The 18,513-nt window shown below is 39.6% G+C and overlaps 2 protein-coding genes across 2 annotated transcripts; one reads left to right on the top strand and one right to left on the bottom strand.

Moving 5' to 3' along the window:
• Positions 1-5,523: 5,523 nt before the first annotated feature.
• Positions 5,524-14,310, bottom strand: xrra1 (X-ray radiation resistance associated 1). Its single transcript, XM_023297059.3, has 17 exons — positions 13,980-14,310; positions 11,911-12,056; positions 11,740-11,811; positions 11,589-11,661; positions 11,392-11,489; positions 11,052-11,200; positions 9,983-10,087; positions 9,758-9,879; positions 9,586-9,638; positions 9,417-9,506; positions 9,238-9,331; positions 9,039-9,157; positions 8,259-8,435; positions 6,349-6,478; positions 6,101-6,216; positions 5,906-6,011; positions 5,524-5,836 (listed from the first exon to the last, which is right to left on the bottom strand). Exons 1-17 carry the CDS (start codon positions 14,068-14,070, stop codon positions 5,652-5,654), a joined length of 1,926 nt encoding a protein of 641 aa, XP_023152827.2. The 5' UTR covers positions 14,071-14,310; the 3' UTR covers positions 5,524-5,651.
• A 55-nt stretch (positions 14,311-14,365) lies between these two features.
• On the top strand, positions 14,366-17,594 carry LOC111587188 (sialidase-4). Its single transcript, XM_023297049.3, has 3 exons — positions 14,366-14,867; positions 15,047-15,286; positions 15,397-17,594. Exons 2-3 carry the CDS (start codon positions 15,062-15,064, stop codon positions 16,402-16,404), a joined length of 1,233 nt encoding a protein of 410 aa, XP_023152817.2. The 5' UTR covers positions 14,366-14,867; positions 15,047-15,061; the 3' UTR covers positions 16,405-17,594.
• The last annotated feature ends 919 nt before the right edge of the window (positions 17,595-18,513 follow it).

Genomic DNA, 18,513 nt, shown 5'->3' with positions numbered 1-18,513 from the left:
GGGGGGGGGGGGGGGGGGGGCACATATAGGCATATAAACACAGATTTGTCTTGCCGAAGATGTAGACCATCAAAGCCTTTCTTCACCATGTCTTTTGCTATTTTGCTCTTGGGCAGAGAATCCTGCTCTGCTGCCAGATTTTGTTATATCACCAAGAGCATGGATGAAATGTGTTTTCAGTTAATAACTCACCTCATCAGTTTTTCACGGTGAGAGCAAACAAGACTACAGAGGAAGCAGAACTAAGCCTTTTTGTCTGTTTGTTCTGTATTCATGTTAATGTGAAGAAGAGCCCAAGAAAAATGAAAACAGGCATGATTGCAATTTAACTTTCCTTATTTGCAGAACATATGTGAACTGAGTAATTATCTCCAGTTTGGCAGTGATCTGTCATATTAATAGACTGTTTTCACTTCTTCAGCTTGCATGCCGCCAAGAGGCCAGTAGGTGTAAATCTCCAACGCTGTCGTGGCAGATAGCAGTGTTTGAAGTGATGTTTAACGCATTTGGAAAAACCTTTTAAGAGTGTTTGCACACATTTTACGCATTAGGTTGAGTACTAATGGCCAACCGTGATTATACTGCTTTGTTGATGTGCACATGGACTGTTGTGGAGTTCATGTAATTAAACTACTTTTCTGGTCTACTGGAGTCTGCTTGGAAGACTTTGTTCCTATGTGCAATAGGTCATCTCTACGCAGTCTGTGCATACACATTACTGCAGAGCATGCACACTACTGCCCTTGCAGCCTAGTTGCTGTGCAAACTGTCCACAAGGACACAAACTTTGGGGTAGAAGTGGAGGAGTATGCGCTGAGTCTTGCAGACTTCGCAAGATGACGAAATTTACATAACATGGACCCCTCACATACTTATATGGACAGAAAAAAGCTGTTTTTACAATACTGCATGAAGCTTAAATTTGAGTACACTTAGACAGTCCATGTGTTCACTATGCTACATGGGCAATAGCGCACATGCTTGCCACTAGTGTGCACGTGCAGAAGATGCAGATGCTGATTTAAGGTGCATGTACGAGTCTCCAAGAGCTCTCAAGCAAACAGTAAGTAGTATAATAACAACAGCCATGTGTCTGTGGTGTCTGCAGCTGTCTGTGCATCCACAAGGGAGTAAAATCAAGGTTTAACTACAAAAAAATGGTTGTATGAGGCCTTTAGTGGTTGTAGGAGACCCCACCCTGAAGTTGAAAACAACCACTATATTGTCACAGTGGCATCATATGGGTTGCCTCAGTTTGTGTTAAGAGTCCAGATTTATAAGCAAAAAAATGACAATCAAGCTCCGCTGTGGGAGGTGTAGGATCCAATGTTTTTTGAGCTTCTACCATAGTGACTAAAAGCTGAGAAATCTGGGCCCATTTGTAATTGTCCTGTTTTCTTGCTTTCTCGCAGTTCTGATGTGTTGCACTCAAAATAAACCAAAACTGGTGTGCTTGCATAAAAATGCTAGCAGTTGGAGTATATTTGGGGTATAATCTATTGTTTATATCTTTGTAAAGCAACAGATTGCATAACTTGCTCTAAATTATGACTGATTGCCTGATCAGACTAAAAAGAGAATCTGAGTTGTCTTTGGATTTACCCCTTTGACTTTTCTGCCGAATTCTTTTAGGATGGTAGAGAAAAATGCATTGGAGGTGTCTGCCGCAGATTATTGTGATATCTGGAAATTAAATGGTAACGCAGGAAAACCACTAAGCTAACTTACTTGAAAAGGCGCTAAATACATATGTGTGAACGTGGCAGGGAGCACAGAGGCAAGCTTTTATAATCAATTCCAAAGAAACAACGAAAAGAGAAGGTGTATATCACAAAAAAACCAACAACAAAAACAAAACAATGGCCATCTATTACCAGTTATGTAATTCTTCGCCATGCACGTGGGAGAAAATTTGTTCCCGAAGGTTACTTAAGAGTTTTGCAAGTATGTGATGAGATCAGTGAATGCCTATAATGTTCCTGGAATATAACGGCTATTAAAGTGACTGATCATTGCCCAGAATCATGGAAAAGTAACACCCAACAGTACGTGTTAGTGTTTTCTATTGCATCAAAGATTTCCATCATGAAATAACTGCTCTTATGCAACCGTAGATGCTCGTACTAATCATTACCACATCAAAATTACCTTGTAACAGCATTCTGGTCAGGCAAAATAGGTTCATGCCAGGACTCACTGGCTGAAGAACAAACTCCATCATTTTACTGAAACCAACAACAAATTCTCAGACAGCCTTTACTGAGTTGCACTCAAGCCCGGAGAGAGCAGTAAAAGTCTTACGGAGAAATACAATAATACACAAATTTGATAGATTTAAATTACATTACGCGTCACGGATTTTTAGCAGCTGTGGTGTCCAGTACTGTGGGATATCGTTGCAACACAGTCGAGCTCTGCTGAGTGGAACTGAGCTCCAATGAACGGGAAAATAGTATTTCTGTAGTGTGTCTGCCACTTGGCATGGCCTCCTCATTACCATCAAATATACCGCGAGAGATGAAAAGACCCCAACCGGAACCACAGACTGGAGGTCAGGTGTTCGCCTGATAGCATCAGTCAGAAATGTGCTGATGGTTTTGAATATGCGAAACTGTTTAGAAGAAAAAAAAAGTTTTTAATCGTGAATTAGGCCACATTGTCATATACTGTCTGTAAACTACTCATGGGACTGTATATTTATAACAGTTGAGTTTTGTGGCTCTGCTACACTGTTATTCGGTGACCATAAAATAAGTGTTCTCAGTTGTGTTTGTGTCATCATATGCATGCAGTTGTATGATTTTGGTTATTGTAAAATATCTAAACGAGTCATTTGATAAATAGCTTCGAATAAGAATTGAGTATCGAAGCTGTTTTCGGGGGATCTCAAAAATGATTTTCCAACAATTCTGAAAGAAAAACAGGTCAAAATATTTAAACGAAACACAGTGACATTATAGTATGACAGTGACTAGATGCAGTAGCCGTGAAGTGTCTGCTGGTGGTGTAAGTGTATGCAACACATACATTATTTATCATTCAATACATACAGAAGTGGGAAATATCCAAGCATGAATGTAGAAATGGTGCGTCCCTGCATAATACATCCTCAGAGTGCCAACTGATTTATTCCGCTGAGGCTGAACCTGCATTCCACATCTGCAAGCTGCTATCAAGACAAATAATGGAAATCAGATGACCGAAAACACCATGAAATCAAAAAGGGAATGAACAACTAAAATAAGTCACACATAGACATATAGAATAGTTTCTATTCTAAGCTTGTGGTAATATCACGCATGGCATTTCAAGCTTTAGCGCAATAACAGGTTCTAATTTGTATTGCTTGGGTAATGTGTATTATACATCACAATGAACTGAATAGGTCTGTTCAAAATTATAGACAGCTACATGCAGCTACAGCAAATACTCATGTTTCTGTCTGATACAAAAAGATTACAGCTAATTCAATCAAAGGATAATTCACAATGAAACGTACACCATGTCCACGGAGAATACTCAGGTCAAACAAATATAAACACTATTTTCAAATGTCTGCAGGCTTATACTACATATAATAATTTTGTCTGAGGGTGAACAAAAATAATACGAAAAGTTTACGAAGAGGATTCATCCCAAAATATGAACAAACATTTGTTTTTTCCAATTATCACCGAGCTAATTGTGGATTTTATCACGCTATTATAATCTGGACAATTCACTTGTGATTTTCACAGAACGGAGAAAATCAGAGCAGTCACATTTCCAGCAAGGGTGGAGGCTCACCGGATGTTGCAACGTATCACAGAATGTAAAAACTTCTTTTTGGACTGAAACAATGTAATCAGTGCACACGATGCAAACTATGCAAGCATGCTAAATTCATTCTGGTCATGACGGTGCAGCTGTTTAAAACCATCAGATCCACAGGACAAGACAGAAACACAATTCCTGAAGATGCTACCCAATCACAACTAAAGACACTTGCATCTACATGAATCTCAAGAACTCAACTGAACTCTAAAGCTAGTTTAACATAGTATTGCTTTATGATCACACATAGCAAGCACCCTCCAAGTTTCTGGTTGGTCAACGTCATGAGTTCTAGGAAGTTCCATGATGGCATTAAGAAAACAGTCTTTGTTATTATAGACACCCTCTGGTGAAAATCCAGTTTTTATCTTGTTGACATTGTAACCAAGTTAGGACTGGTGAGGGTCTTCTGGTTTCTTTTAACACAGAACCGACAACGCCACCTAGGGACTTTCACCCTAAGAATGTTAGCAATCCTGCCTCTCAACAGAGAGTTTCCCCTACTAAACACAGGTACATGCACAAATGAATACAGAGGCGTGTATAGAAAAATATAAATACAATTTTTATTCTGGTACAAAAATATGTTCAGCACACAACACACACTAATGTTAATATAAATGCAGTTATTAAAACTGGAAGTCACACAGGCCCTACGCTATGGCCCCATAGCTATGGAGGGGAGAAACCTGATTACTGAGCCAGAGAACACAGCCACAAGAACCTAAAGACAAACACACATGGGGAGAAACGAAACTAAACTCGAACCAAGCAAACTGATACAAAACTAGGCAAAACAACTACAAACTAAAAGAAAAACAACAAAATAAACAAGCAAAAAGACAAGGCAACAGAGGCAAAACTGTAATGAAACAAAGATATGTTTAATCACAATCAAGCAACAGAACGATAACAACAAACATAAACAAACATTTTGTTTACCTCGGATGTCCGACCCTACACGGGCATGACGCCGCCGATAAGCAGAGACACCGTCAGCAGACTCTGCCCTGCAGCCACAGAAGACTGGTCTTAAAAGAAGAAACAATATTAATACAAAAGCTAAAGCTTACCAGTGTTTCGCGTGCTGCACAGCGCATACCTGTCCAGGAGTGTTCAGGAGTATACTGGAGCTACGTCCGTCAATCAATTTGAACCCTCTGCTGCAACGGCCAAACCAATCATTAGTTCCCCCCCAGCTGTATGGCATGATGGCTAATCAGCCGGTCATCAACATGATGTTCATTTTTATATGCTAGAATAAACATAACGTCTGAAATAAGTACTCGACACCATGGATGAATATTTCCACATTATCTGTGGTGTACCAATGACAGTCTCAAAACCACAGATTCAGACTTCTGGTGTTTCATGCATAACAAATCTAAAGATCCAATCTTGTCAGTTAGTAGGGTGGAGCTCTCTGTATCATTATTCCTCTTCAGAATCGATTTCTAGCTCAAAACACGTGGCTAAATTACTCCATTACAACTTGCTGCTGTGTAATGTAAAGCAGTTTTACAGTGTCTGAGCAGAGTTGTAGGTGAGCTGGTGTGCTTAAGCTGCAGCAAATGGTGGACTAGTGGATGGTGAGCGAGGCAGAAAAAGCCATTTTTACAGGATTATCGCCACACAAGTTTGATACACAGAGATGAGTTTTTAGAAGTGAAATCAAAGACAGCAGAGTGACTTTAAATAAGATGCACAGGCCTCACTCACTGCTGCTTTTTATTTTTTTAGACATGAGGTATATTTATCACTTCCACTCACACTAACATCAACAAGATGTTAATCACACCAAAAATAAGTCACAGTTCAGTTCAGCATTTGAATGCGAATTAAAGCTTCTGCCCAGGTGGAGGTTCAGCTCCACTTTGGTCGATGTTTCCATCAGACTCATTGCTTCCTACTTGTTCCATTGTTTTCTTATGGACCATCTTGTACTTTGCCTTCATATCTATCAGCAGTGACCGAGCCTCCTTATATTCCTCCTTGGTAACATCTGTGCCCTGCATGGCACTGCCTGCAGAAAGATGAGGCCATGAAAGATACATTTATCGATATTCATGCTATAGATAAGACATATACATACCTAAGGCGACTACTTTAACTGTTGTGCTCTTTTTGATACTCTTGATCATTTCATCAACCCTCTCAGTTGGCTGCTTTATTGGTTTCAAAGGTGGCAGGTCTTTAATCTGTGTACAGAAACAATGTTCAGGTGATGACATTGCTGGATTTATGCGAATTTGAGACTAATGATGTGAGTGCAAGTCAATTTTTGTACCCTTTTCTCTCTTTCTCTGTATGGCGTCTGGATGCTATTAAGCCTTGGTTTGGAGTCCCTGTAAACATTAAGATTCTTCAGTGTGTGCTCCAGCATCCTAACAGCCGTCTGAATTCCTGTTGAAAGAAAAGAAAAATCTGTATTCTCTGTGGGGTGACTCTATAGCCAAACGTTTTAGGGCTTGAGGACGATACACAAAAAATAAATAGCTGCAAGTGAAACTGCATTCCTCGCTCCTTTTTTCTCACCAGCAGGCCTCAGTGCATCAGGATTTGGCTCTGCATCCATCAGCAGTTCGTTGCATGTGAGTTGCTGAGAAACAAGGTTGTTTCTCTCCTCAGGTGGTAGATCATATTTAAATTCAGGCACATCTGCTGCCTGAGCAAGAAATACCATTCAGCCACATTAAATTCCACTACATAAAATAACTTTCACTAAAAATGGGAAGCTATTTTGAATGTGGAGAGCTAATGTATGTACCACCATTAGATATAGAATTTACACTTCCCTCCCAAAATATTGGAACAGTGACCCAATTCCTTTATTTTTGCTGTAGACTGAAAACATTTGGGTTTGACGTCAAAAGATGAATATGAGACAAGAAATCACTATTTCAGCTTTTATTTCCAGGTATTTACATCTGGATCTGACGCATAACATAGAAGATAGCATTTTTGTAATGGAACTCCAAATTTTTAGGTGAGCAAAAGTATTGGAACAGATACACTTAAATAGATTAAAGTGAATAAGACTTAATATTTAGTAAAAATAACTGCATCAAGCCTGTGAACCATTGACATCACCAAACTTTTGCATTCTCCTTTTGTGATGCTTTCAGTTGTTGTTTGTTTTGGGAAGTTACTCCCTTCAGTCTCCTCTTGAGCAGATAAAATGCAGCTCTATAGGATTTACTAAGTCTGGAGATTGACTTGGCCGGTCTAAAACCTTCCACTTCTTGCCCCTCATGGTCCTTTGTTGTTCTTCCAGTGTGTTTTGGGTCGTTATCTTGCTGCACGATGAAGGATCTCCCAATCAGTTTGGTTGCATCCTTCTTTAAATTGACAGACAAAAAGTTTCTGTAGACTTCTGAGTTCATTTTGCTGCTGCCATCATGTGTTCCATCATCAATGATGATTAATGAGTCCATCCCAGAAGAAGCCATGGTAGCTCAAGCCATGACATTCCCTCCACTGTGTTTCACAGACGAGCTTGTATGTTTGGGATCATGAGCAGATCTGTTCTTTCTCCAAACTTTAGCTTTTCCATCACTTTGGTAAAGGTTTATCTTTGTCTCTTCAGTCCATAAAACTTTGTCCCAGAAATTCTGAGGCTCATCTCTGTACTTTTTGTCAACCTCCAGCCTGGCCTTCCTATTCTTCTTGCTAATGAGTGGTTTGCATCTTCTGGTACAGCCTTTGTACTTTTGTTCATGAAGTTTTCTGCAAACAGTAGATTGTGATACCTTCACTCCTGCCCTCTGGAGGTTGTTGCTGATGTTGCCAACAGTTGTTTTAGGTTCTTTCTTGACAGCTCTACCAATGTTTCTGTTGCTAACTGCTGTTTTCCTTGGTCTACCCGTTTGATGTCTGTTACTTAGTACACCAGTGGTTTCTTTCTTCTTCAGGGCATTCCAAATGGTTGTACTGGTTATAGTCAATGTTTGTGCAGCGGCTCTGATTGAATTACCATCTTCTCTCAGTTTCACAATTGCTTTCACCCATAGACAGGTCTCTGGTTTTCATGTTAGTTACACATCTAATTATAGATGCAGTCTGCGCAGACAGAACCCAAATCTGAAACTGAACATAGACATTGAGCACTACTTATTGTTTGAATAATCAATGCAATTGGACACACCAGGGCAACAAAACACACCTGTCAGTCACATGTTCCACTACTGTTGCTCACATTAAAAATGGGTGGGTTCAAAGCAAATGTGCTATATTGTAAGTGGTTTATCAGATCCAGATGTAAATACCTGGAAATAAAAGCTGAAATGTTGATCTCTTGTTTCATATTCATTGTTTAATGTCAAATCCAAATGTTTTCAGCCTACAGCAAAAATAAAGGAATTGCCTCGCTCAATACTTTTGGCAGGGAGTGTATATTTCCTGACTGAGAGGAACCTAAAGTCCTTGAAAACTAAACATGTACCTACCTGAGTAATAAAGAAGTGCTCTGTGTTTTCATGAAAGGTGAGGCCTTCACTATTCTTGCCCTCAGATCTGGTTGTTCTCTTGACAGTCGCCTGACTTTTCTCAGCCTGACTTTGAGCAGGGCGAGCTGTATTCATCATCAGTGACTTGTTTGACACCTTTGGGATTTTTTCTTCCATCTGCAGCACGGAGATGACAACAAAAAGATGAATTACTGGCACAAATGGAGTTTCACAGCCGTTCAGGCAGGCTCAAAATCACTCACATCCTTGTCTGTCCAATCTAGTCCCACCAAATTAACACATCTACAGATCTGCATTCATTTCTCATCTTGTATGATGCTGCTTTTTTTGTTCATATTGTGTTCATTTTCTCAAATCTTGTGCATCTCTGACTCTGCCAGAGGGGAGGGTTGTGATCTCAGGGACATTCTTTGTCAGGCTCGCTCCATTGTGCCAGAGCATCACACGGACAGAAGTCACTGCCAAACACAAATATATGTTATTCTGAAATAAATGGTTACATCTGAGGTGCTGCCTGGACTCTGCGTTGCCTTGTATGGGTCGACCTTCACCTTTTTTAAAACTAAAACAAGAAGTCAATCACTTACTTTTAGTTCTTCATCTCATCCTCTATTCATCCATACTGATTGTATAGACTCAGATCTTTTTTTATCTTCTTAGTTTGGTTCCAATAAATAAGTTAGGAGCCAATTTGTGACATTGCAGCTAAATCTGGAGGTTCATTATCAGACAGCATCATCTGTCAAGAACACAACCAACCTTCTGTTTTACATCAGTGAACCCCTTCACTGGGAGCTTCACAGCTTCTTGTGTCTTCTTCCACTTTATTGTTATCCCCAGTCTCTCTTGGAGGTAATAGGTCAGTAAAGGAGGGTCCCCTGTGTTCAAAAAGGGACATGAAGGTAATTTCTGAATTCTAAAATCATCACAACGACTGCCTCCTATGTGAGAACGTTACCTCTCCTCTGTGTTGTCAGAGGGTTGGAGTGAATGTCAATTTCACGGAGCTTTGGGAAAAGAGCGGCAGCCATCAGCGCTTCCTCCTTACTAATCTGATAACAAACCACTGATGAGACATGTTCGCTCGTTTTTCAAAAATAGGCATGGTTATTGGAATTATATAAAACAGGAGCACACCTTGTTTTCAGCTAAATTAAGGAACTGGAGTTCTGGCAGTGGCAAACTGGATCCTTTGCAGTGTTCCTCCCAGCTGTCTCTGGGAATGATCTAGGATACGACATGAGTTTAATTCAAAGATTGTGGAATACAGCAATAAGACATCTCAATCATCTGTACATTGATTTACCTGTGAGATATTTCTCAAATGTTCATCTGTGTTTGGATTTGACTCAGTGTGGTCTAGAGCGGGGAGATAAAAATAACTAAATCAATATTTTTCTGAGAATGTTGATATAAATTCTGACAAATGGATCCACTGTGTATTTAGAAATTCGATAAAGCGGATTCCGAGCATTTACCTCGTCCCTCTTTTTCTTCGGCTTGCTCTTCAGTAGAAATCTGCACAGGTTTTGAACGTCCCACTAGTTGCATGAAGGGTATTTCTGAAATACGGTTCTTCTGTAGGTTTAAATGCTTCAACCTGTGATTGACAAATAAAAAATGCTTCATGAATATTTCCTCTAACTTTGTGAAATGCATGTAAAGCTTTGTTTTATACAGCAAACATCCATCCACATCATGACCTCTTCAGGTTTGCAAGACTGTCGAAGACTCCAGAGGGCAGTTTGTTGTCATCCAGAATCAGGACTTCCAAAGTGTTAAACTGTGTATCTTCATCCTTGGCTGACCTGTAAACAAAGAACAGTACAATTCTGACAACCTAAAATCCACACACTAAATGCTTCATAATTCAGTTAAATTCACAAACTTAAAGCAGCATACTATTTACTAAATATATTTTCTGCTCCAGTATTGACCTGACTGTAAAGCAGGTGTACTAAATACTATATATGTATAGTACTATAATACTATAGTACTATATATTTACTTCACCAGGATCAGGAGTGTGGATTCAGAACATTTGTGCTCCCCCTCCTGGTCAGTTTGACAACTGTTTGGACAAGTTGTTCCAATGTGAAATCCTAGCCAATGTACTGATTATGTACACTGAGCAAGATTCACACATAACCTAACAAATAATAACTAATATGCTCGGTTTGGAAGATCACTATAAAACCGTAGAACAATTGCATCATTATTTGAACCCTGAATCCATTACAAATATGATAAATTGCATGTAATGAAAAAAATACAATTAGTGACATCATTCTGAACCAGTGCAGTAATATTTATAAAACCAGCCTGGCCTGGAGTTAGATGACAAATTCAGATTTTGCTGTTGAAGACAATGTAATAAAACCAGTTAGTTGCTTTTCGTGCTGCCAGCTTCACCATGACTCATATCAGAGATTTTTGTAATAACTTTTTATATTGAAAGCAGGTTTGTTCTGACCTCTATGTGCAGTCGGTATATAAGAGAGAGATCACACTCACTATTATGTTTTTCTCAGAACAAATAAGCAGATGCAATTGAAGCGCATCTGTTTTTAGAGTTCTAGCCTAAATTCACATGAAAGTGGACAGAAAAAGATGAAAACTCATAAGAGAAAAGATTCAGTTTATCATCTGAGTTGACATGACAGCTTATATCATCACTGGGAAAGCATTTCTATGAATAGAACAAAAATCCAATAACAAACTCTGCACAAAGTCACTCCTATAACGCTGCTTAATGGAGAATAAGGTGCTCACATCTGAGTGGGGTCACGGTTTGAGGAACCCAGATTAGGAGGAAGACGATGAAGCTTGTTTCCAGTCAGATGAAGGACTTTAAGATGTGGAAGCCGAGCGAGAGAAACAATAGCCTCAGCAGATAAACTGTTGTAGGACAAATCCAAAACCTGAGGGTTTAAATACATTAAATTGCCAAGAAATGAAGAAAAAACAATGGTACATATTTTCTAATTCTCTAGAATAACTTGTGTTCTAACCCTGTTCTGGTGTCATATGATTATGAATTCAACCCTTGTGCAAACATTGTGCAACAGTTATAGTATTTAATAAGCGAAACAATTTAAGTCACTCATCTTACCTCAAGATAAGGGAAGTCAGCAACATCAAACGTCATGTTGCAAATTCCATTTAAAGACAGATTGAGTACTCTAAGAGACACAAAACTGCTGAAAGATCCTGTTAAGAAAACACACAAGGAGCAATTTGTGATGTGATGCAAACAATCAAGCTGAAGATAAATCTGCATGAAACTATAATAATAATAATAATATTCACCTAAAGAGAGGGAGTTAATAGATGCATCGATGTGAGCTACATTATCAAACACCTTTAAGTCTTCTGGCTCAACCTGCGCACAGTAAGGAAAGCTTGATTCATCTTTACCCACAGACTATACTTCTTTTTTTATGTGAAAAGTGGCTCTTACAGAATTCAGTTTCTGCTCACTGATGTCAGCAGAGCAGAGCTCAGATGGTTCATCCACACAATGTAACTGGAGCTACAAACGAAAACTGACATTTGTAGCTGTTTGAGGTGACAAGCAAGCAATATTCTGCCACATAAATGAGTCTTATACATGTAGAATTCAGTTTCTCACCAGGAAGAGTCGATCTAGTGTGATACCATGAGGAGTATCAGCCAATGTGTTCTCCTCTATTCTATAAGTCTCTTTAATTCTCCTTTCCAAATTCCTGCATCTCTGCTTCTCTGCCTCTCTATAGGCTACAAGCCAATGGCCAGCACCTAAAGGTAGAAAAATGAACAAAATATAAATTAATAATAAATCAGTTATAAATACTAGACTCTGACCTGTTCTGTGGGACGAATTATGTGATGACACAGTTTCTATATCACTCCAACCAACTTTTTCTGTATTTTTTTTCTGTAAAAGAAAGTTTTCAAATCATTATGTATCAGACAACATACATGGCGATATTCATGTATCTATGACAGAACTTGACAGGATTTAATGTAAAGTGACAATTTGTGGTTTTAGGAGCAAAGAGCAGGTAAATTTCTTCTTTTGTTAGTGGAAATTTTCATGGAAAATTCCTGGAAAGTTCACATAACATTTCCATATGGTTCCAGGAAAATTCCCACACAATTTCAGGAAAATTGCTAGAAAATTCCCCCCCAAAATTGCTGAAAAATTCCTATAACATTATTCAAAATTCCTGTAAAATTTCCCATAAAATTCCAGGAAAATTCCCACAAAATTCCAGGAAAATCTGCATAAAATTTCAGGAAAAATCCCAGGAAATGTCCCATAAACTTCCAGGAAAAATCCCATCACAGGGCTACACTTAAAGGCAAACAATCACATTCTCATTCACACCTACGGACAATTTAGAATCACCAGTTAACATCAGCATATTTTTGGACTGTGCCGAGTCCCCGGAGAAAACTCAGCTATGCACAGGGAAAACATGCAAACTCCAGGCAGAAAGATCCCAGGTCTAGGACAATTTTGAGGGGTTTTTTTCTTTGATTTTCTGCTACTTTATACACTTACTCCACTGCAAAGAGGATGACTTTCAATTTAAAATTGAAGCCAGCCTTAGCTTTGAACATCAGCAGAATTATTTGCTGAAACACATGAGCTATTAAAGTCCAGGGGTTTACTAATGGATTACAGTGATTTAATTAATCATTGATCTGACCAGGTGCCACATTTAAAGAAGTTACTTCTCAAAGCAAAAGATATAAAAGAGGGCAGAAGAGTAAATCTCGTGTATGCTGACTCAGCAGGGCTAATATTAAATTTTTAAAAAGTTCATCCACAGGATGGTAAATATATGAAAGTAACACAGACAGCTTTACTGCAATTTTATTTGATTACATTTTAAAATAACACCAGGTGCCTGAATTTTGTGCTTTGTGTTACACAAATAATTTTCATCATGAAGTGATGAAGAAACAGCCCCTAATGTTCAAATGACACCTACAGCCATCACTGTAGTAATACAGTATAATCATAGAAAAATAAATAACACTGCTTTTTTTGAAACTTTTACAATAATTTGGATTCATTGTGTATTATCCTCTGAATTATTGAACTTATCAGTCGTTACTGTTATGAACGAAAACACCAAGTGAACTTCCTCATATGTCCAAACCTACCTGGCAATAAAACAGATTCTTATTCTGAAATTGTGATAAAATATCATCAATGAAGATAAAACTTTATTGTTGCCAAAGAGGAAATTCACAAGCTACCTAGCAGATAAACTGTATAAAATAGTTAAATAACATTTACTAGCGTCAACGTTAAAGGTATGAACATATAGCATGAATTATTGGGTATTATATTGAGTACTTTTACTTTTAGTACTTCAAGTATATTCTGATGCTAGTATTACTTGGGAACTATTTAAATACATGGCCTTTTCTTGTAACGGAGTATTTTAACACTGTGGTATTAGTCCTTTCATTTAAGGAAAAGATCTGAGTACTTCTTCTACCTTTGAACACATACTTTTAGAAAGCATATTATTTTCTGAACTTGTCTGTCTCAAGACAACTAATATTTCTTTATTTCTTATGTATGTCACATCCTTTCCAGCATTATATTAAGCTACTACTGTTGTAGTAGGCAAATAATTTAACTGAATGTAGGGTATATATAAAGTAGATTTTCTAAAAACGACTTTATATAATGAAACCCACCTTCTTTCCTTCTCTGCTGTAATGTCCCTGCAGGGAAACAGTTGGTTGGACAGCTCTGCCCATCATCAAACTTATAGAGTCCTGAAGTCATCCTGATTGAAATCAAATTATCTTGAATTCACAGCTTCCTTTCGTCGTTACATGTTTTTACAAACTAAAAACAGTTAAAAAATGACATTTTTCACAAAGTGAGCTGCTTCCATACATTTGATCCGGAGCCTCAGTGTGGTGCTCTGTATCCTAGCAACAGCAGTGACTGGGCGTTGCGCCTCCCGCCCAGCAGGGGGCGACGTCACGCTGCATTTACACACACGACAGCGGAAGAGACCGGTGAGCCTCGCTGATCAAAGATTACTTTAACTGATAAGATAATACTCCGCCGAGCCAACTGGAAGTATTTAAAGACGTTAAACACGATCAGGTATATCTACGCAGCAGTTTACCCTACATAATTTTGGTTAGTAGTTACGAGTCAAGAAATGTTTGCGTTTGAGCGGTGTTCGTTTCACCGGGTTAGCTAGCTAGCTGCGCCCCAAGGAGGCGTCACTGCGGTGGGAGGCTGTTTTTGATAACACCTATAATTACTAGGCGACTTCGTTAGTTATCTGGTTCCTGTGTAGGGCCATAAAATGCCAAAACACGTGACAGGCTGGACTGTTGATGCTCCAGCCGATATAGCTAATAAACCCGACGTCTGGTTTAGTCGAAGGGGCGCCTGAGCGATCACGGAAGTGAGGGTGAATGTTTCTCTCGTTTCCGCGCCGTCTTCGTTTCGGATGAACCCCCAGCATCAGTGTCGTGAACATCAGAGGTCCCCGGTTTCTCCTGCAATTACACGGTATAATGCTAAAGATCGAGAGTGACACATGTGAAGAGAGACAAGTGAAGGTAAGGGCTGCGCTGTGCACGCACCGTGTACGCTGTTGCTAGCAATGCACTCATCTGTGTCTATGAGGAGCTGTTGGAGTGTGAACTCTTCCAGTGAGTCTGTGCTTTAAAGGTTGTTATAACAAGACTATAAAACAAGCCAAGGTTGGTCATGCATTTGGAACCTGTTCTCTTCACAGGAACTCTGATCCACCATGGGAAACAGGCCATCAAAGAGTGGCAGCGGAGAGGAACCTGTCAAAACAACTTTGTTTGAAAGGGAGCCAAGTGGGATAACGTACAGAATTCCTGCTCTCATCTACCTGAGGCACTGTCACACCTTCCTGGCCTTTGCTGAGAAAAGATCCTCGCCCTGTGACCATGATGCCAAAATTCTTGTGATGAGAAGAGGAATGCTGAAGGAAGATGGAACTGTTCAGGTTATTATTTCCACCCAATAACCAACAGAAGCATTTGCATTAATACAAATAACTGTCACTATTACATGTGATCATCTGGTTAAATAATGTCCATTATTTTGTTTTTCCAGTGGTCCTCCAGTCAAGAGCTGACAACAGCATGCTTATCAAATCACCGCACTATGAATCCCTGCCCTGTCTTTGAAAAAAACAGCAAAACTCTGTTTTTATTTTTCATCTGTGTTTGGGGAAACACAAAAGAAAGTAAGCAGATCATCACAGGTAAGAACAAGGCACGTCTCTGCTGTGTTAGCAGCAGTGATGATGGGCAAACTTGGAGTGAAGTGAGAGACTTAACAGAGAGCGTGATTGGTGAGGCTATCCACAAGTGGGCCACATTCGCTGTAGGTCCTGGCCACGGTGTTCAGCTGGAGAACGGCAGATTGATCATCCCTGCGTACGCTTATTACGTCCCTTACAGATGCTGTTCTTTCCCAATCCCTTTTACAGTCTACCCGCGGGCTCTGTCAGTTTACAGTGATGACTTTGGACAGACATGGCGCATAGGTAAGATGCTTCAAAAGAAGTCATGTGAGTGTGAAATGGCAGAGATCATTGACCATGAGGGCAGGAGTCATCTTTACTGCAATGCTCGTCGCAGCGGAGGCCACAGATGTGAGGCTCTGAGTGAAAACAGCGGCGTGTATTTTGACAAGCCCCACATGGCTTCAGAGCTGGTTGAGCCACGCTCTGGCTGTCAAGGCAGCATCATCGGTTTCCCTGCTCCTGAATTTGTCCCAAATGATGACGCTGAAAGCAAAGCCTGTGGCACGTCGCTCTTGTCACCAGACACACAAACCTGGCTCCTCTTCATGCACCCGACTAACAAGTCCAGCAGAAGGGACATGGGCGTGTATTTGAACCGGTCCCCTCTGCACTCGTCTGGATGGGACCGGCCCAGGATCGTCCACAGCGGACCCAGCGGCTACTCAGACCTGGCTTACAACGGGGACAAGGATCAGTTTTCGTGCCTGATGGAGTGCGGGAAAGAAAGTGAACTCGAACAGATAGCTTTCATGTCGTTTTCCCTTAATGATGTCATGCAGACAGGCAGTAAGAAAGACAAGAAGATGCGTTGAATTGTGGTCGTTTTATTTCTGTATTAACAAAGCTCTCTAACATTCTCCTGCAACCTAAAACAAAAAACAAATCCAAGCTGAAGCCACTAAATAGGCTGTGCAGTAACATCCGTCTGTGTTTACTATCGTTCTACATTCTGGAGATGATAATGCATGCATGAGTCGTGTGTTTTGTTGTCTCCTTGTTTACATGAGAAAGTAATTCATGTCTTAATATTATTAATATGCAACAAGCTGTAAAAGGAAAGAAACAGTTTTTAATAGATTGGGGGTGGTTTATTTTAAGCATGCTGTGCTGGACTGTCATTTTTAAAACAGGCTTTGTGTGTAGCATGTTTGATAAGCACTACATACCCATTTTTGCATCTTATTGAACTGTCAGTATTTTCTGAGCAGTGGAGAGAATTTGCCTACCTCTTTTTATTTTCATATGACGATCATAGCAGGCCTTGTAAAGCAGAGCGTAGAGTTTCCTCCATGCTCAGTCTCTCCTTTACATTTAGTATACTCTGATTCACATATGCCTTCTACGCCGCTGTTCAAACGTAGGCCGTGGCGCAGCCTGTCAGTGCGCAACCTTTTCTGGAGGTTTCAATGAGTGCCGTGAAGTTGCCAACAAAGCTCGAAAGAAAAGGTTCGCTTTCCTTTTTGCATTCAGCTTTTCAGTGAAGAGACCAATGAAACTGAGCCGCATCTGTGAGTTTTTAAGACAGCTGATGGATTCATAGGGAGACGTGCTTTCTAAGAGATCCATCGAGAACATTTGGGCTACTTTGTACTGTACACTGGTTTTTTATTACATTCATCTCCAAAAAGCAATATCTCACTTGGTAACATTATTTATTTTCCGGCACATTTGGCATGATTCTGTGACCAGGCTTTTTTTTTCCCCCTTAGCGCTATTCATTAAACGCAGCGTTACGACAAGATACGATTGGCTTGTTGTTGGTTGTCAAATGAAAGCATGTAACAGCAGATGATGATTCACTATTTATAAAGCCATTAGGAATTTGCACATAGAGACTATTGTAATGAGTGACTTTAAACATCAATCTTTGCCTATTGTTGTGAGGCACAACGCCTTGAGGTGGTACTACACTAGTTTATTTGTGTTTCTGTTGTGCAAAGTGACAAAACCTGCATGAAACATGTATTTTAGTAGAAAATAAAAGTAACCTGTGATCACCTGACTCATCTTTTGTTCTATTTTGTGCAGTGTACTTACAGTAATAATTGTTTTTAACAGCGGACTGACGACACAAACAATAATCAACTGTGAAACAGGGTTACGGGATTTAAAGACTAGGTAGCGCACACATGGGGTTTTTGAAAGCAGCTTTGAAGAACACTTGAGCTATAGGGAGTATTTCATTCCCTCAGCAGCCCACAGAGGCTAAGGGCTGCAGCATGTTGAAATGATGTCGTGGACTTCTGTTGCAGAGCGGTCTGTGGGGAGTTGAATGTGATTCAGCGGATGTGCAAACAGCGAGGACGAAATCAAGGGAAGTGGGAGCATTTTATTTAGGGATGGAACGTGGACACTATTTATCAAGCTTCCTAAATAACATATCTCTACTCTTACACGCATTTTTGATCGATTAAAATCACCAAATGAAACCTAGCTGTGAGCATGACCTCAGTGCCATTAGTGAGTATCTGAAGAATAATGTAGCATTAAAAAGCAGAGTCACAAAAAACGATTTTTTCATAAAACTTGATGGCGGTTAAAAGCAACAAAGCACTAAAGAGGAAGATTACACTCTAAGAAATTTCCCTGTAAATTCACAGTAAAGAGCTGGCAGCAAAAGTTGCCAGCAGCGCAGTTATTTTACAGTAATCCTACCGTATTCTACAACAACAGTTTATTACTGTAAAAAAAATATTGCAGTATTATGCTGTTTAGAGAGCTATTTCCTGGGGCTTTCAAAATGAAAGCATAGCATAGAAATGGCTCAGACAAGAGATGGCTTTTTAACATTAAGCTTTTATTAAAGCCAACTCTGTATCAAACATAGTTCAAAAACTGACTTATTTAACCCATTAGATTTTAGTAACATACAATCATTTCCTCATGCTGAACAGGTTCTCATTCTGTATGTTCAAGTTCAG

Source organism: Amphiprion ocellaris, chromosome 14, assembly GCF_022539595.1.
Source record: "Amphiprion ocellaris isolate individual 3 ecotype Okinawa chromosome 14, ASM2253959v1, whole genome shotgun sequence".
Taxonomy (NCBI): Eukaryota; Metazoa; Chordata; class Actinopteri; family Pomacentridae; genus Amphiprion; species Amphiprion ocellaris.
Note: the sequence above shows the minus strand (reverse complement) of the source record. Positions and strands in the feature narration are given on the sequence as shown.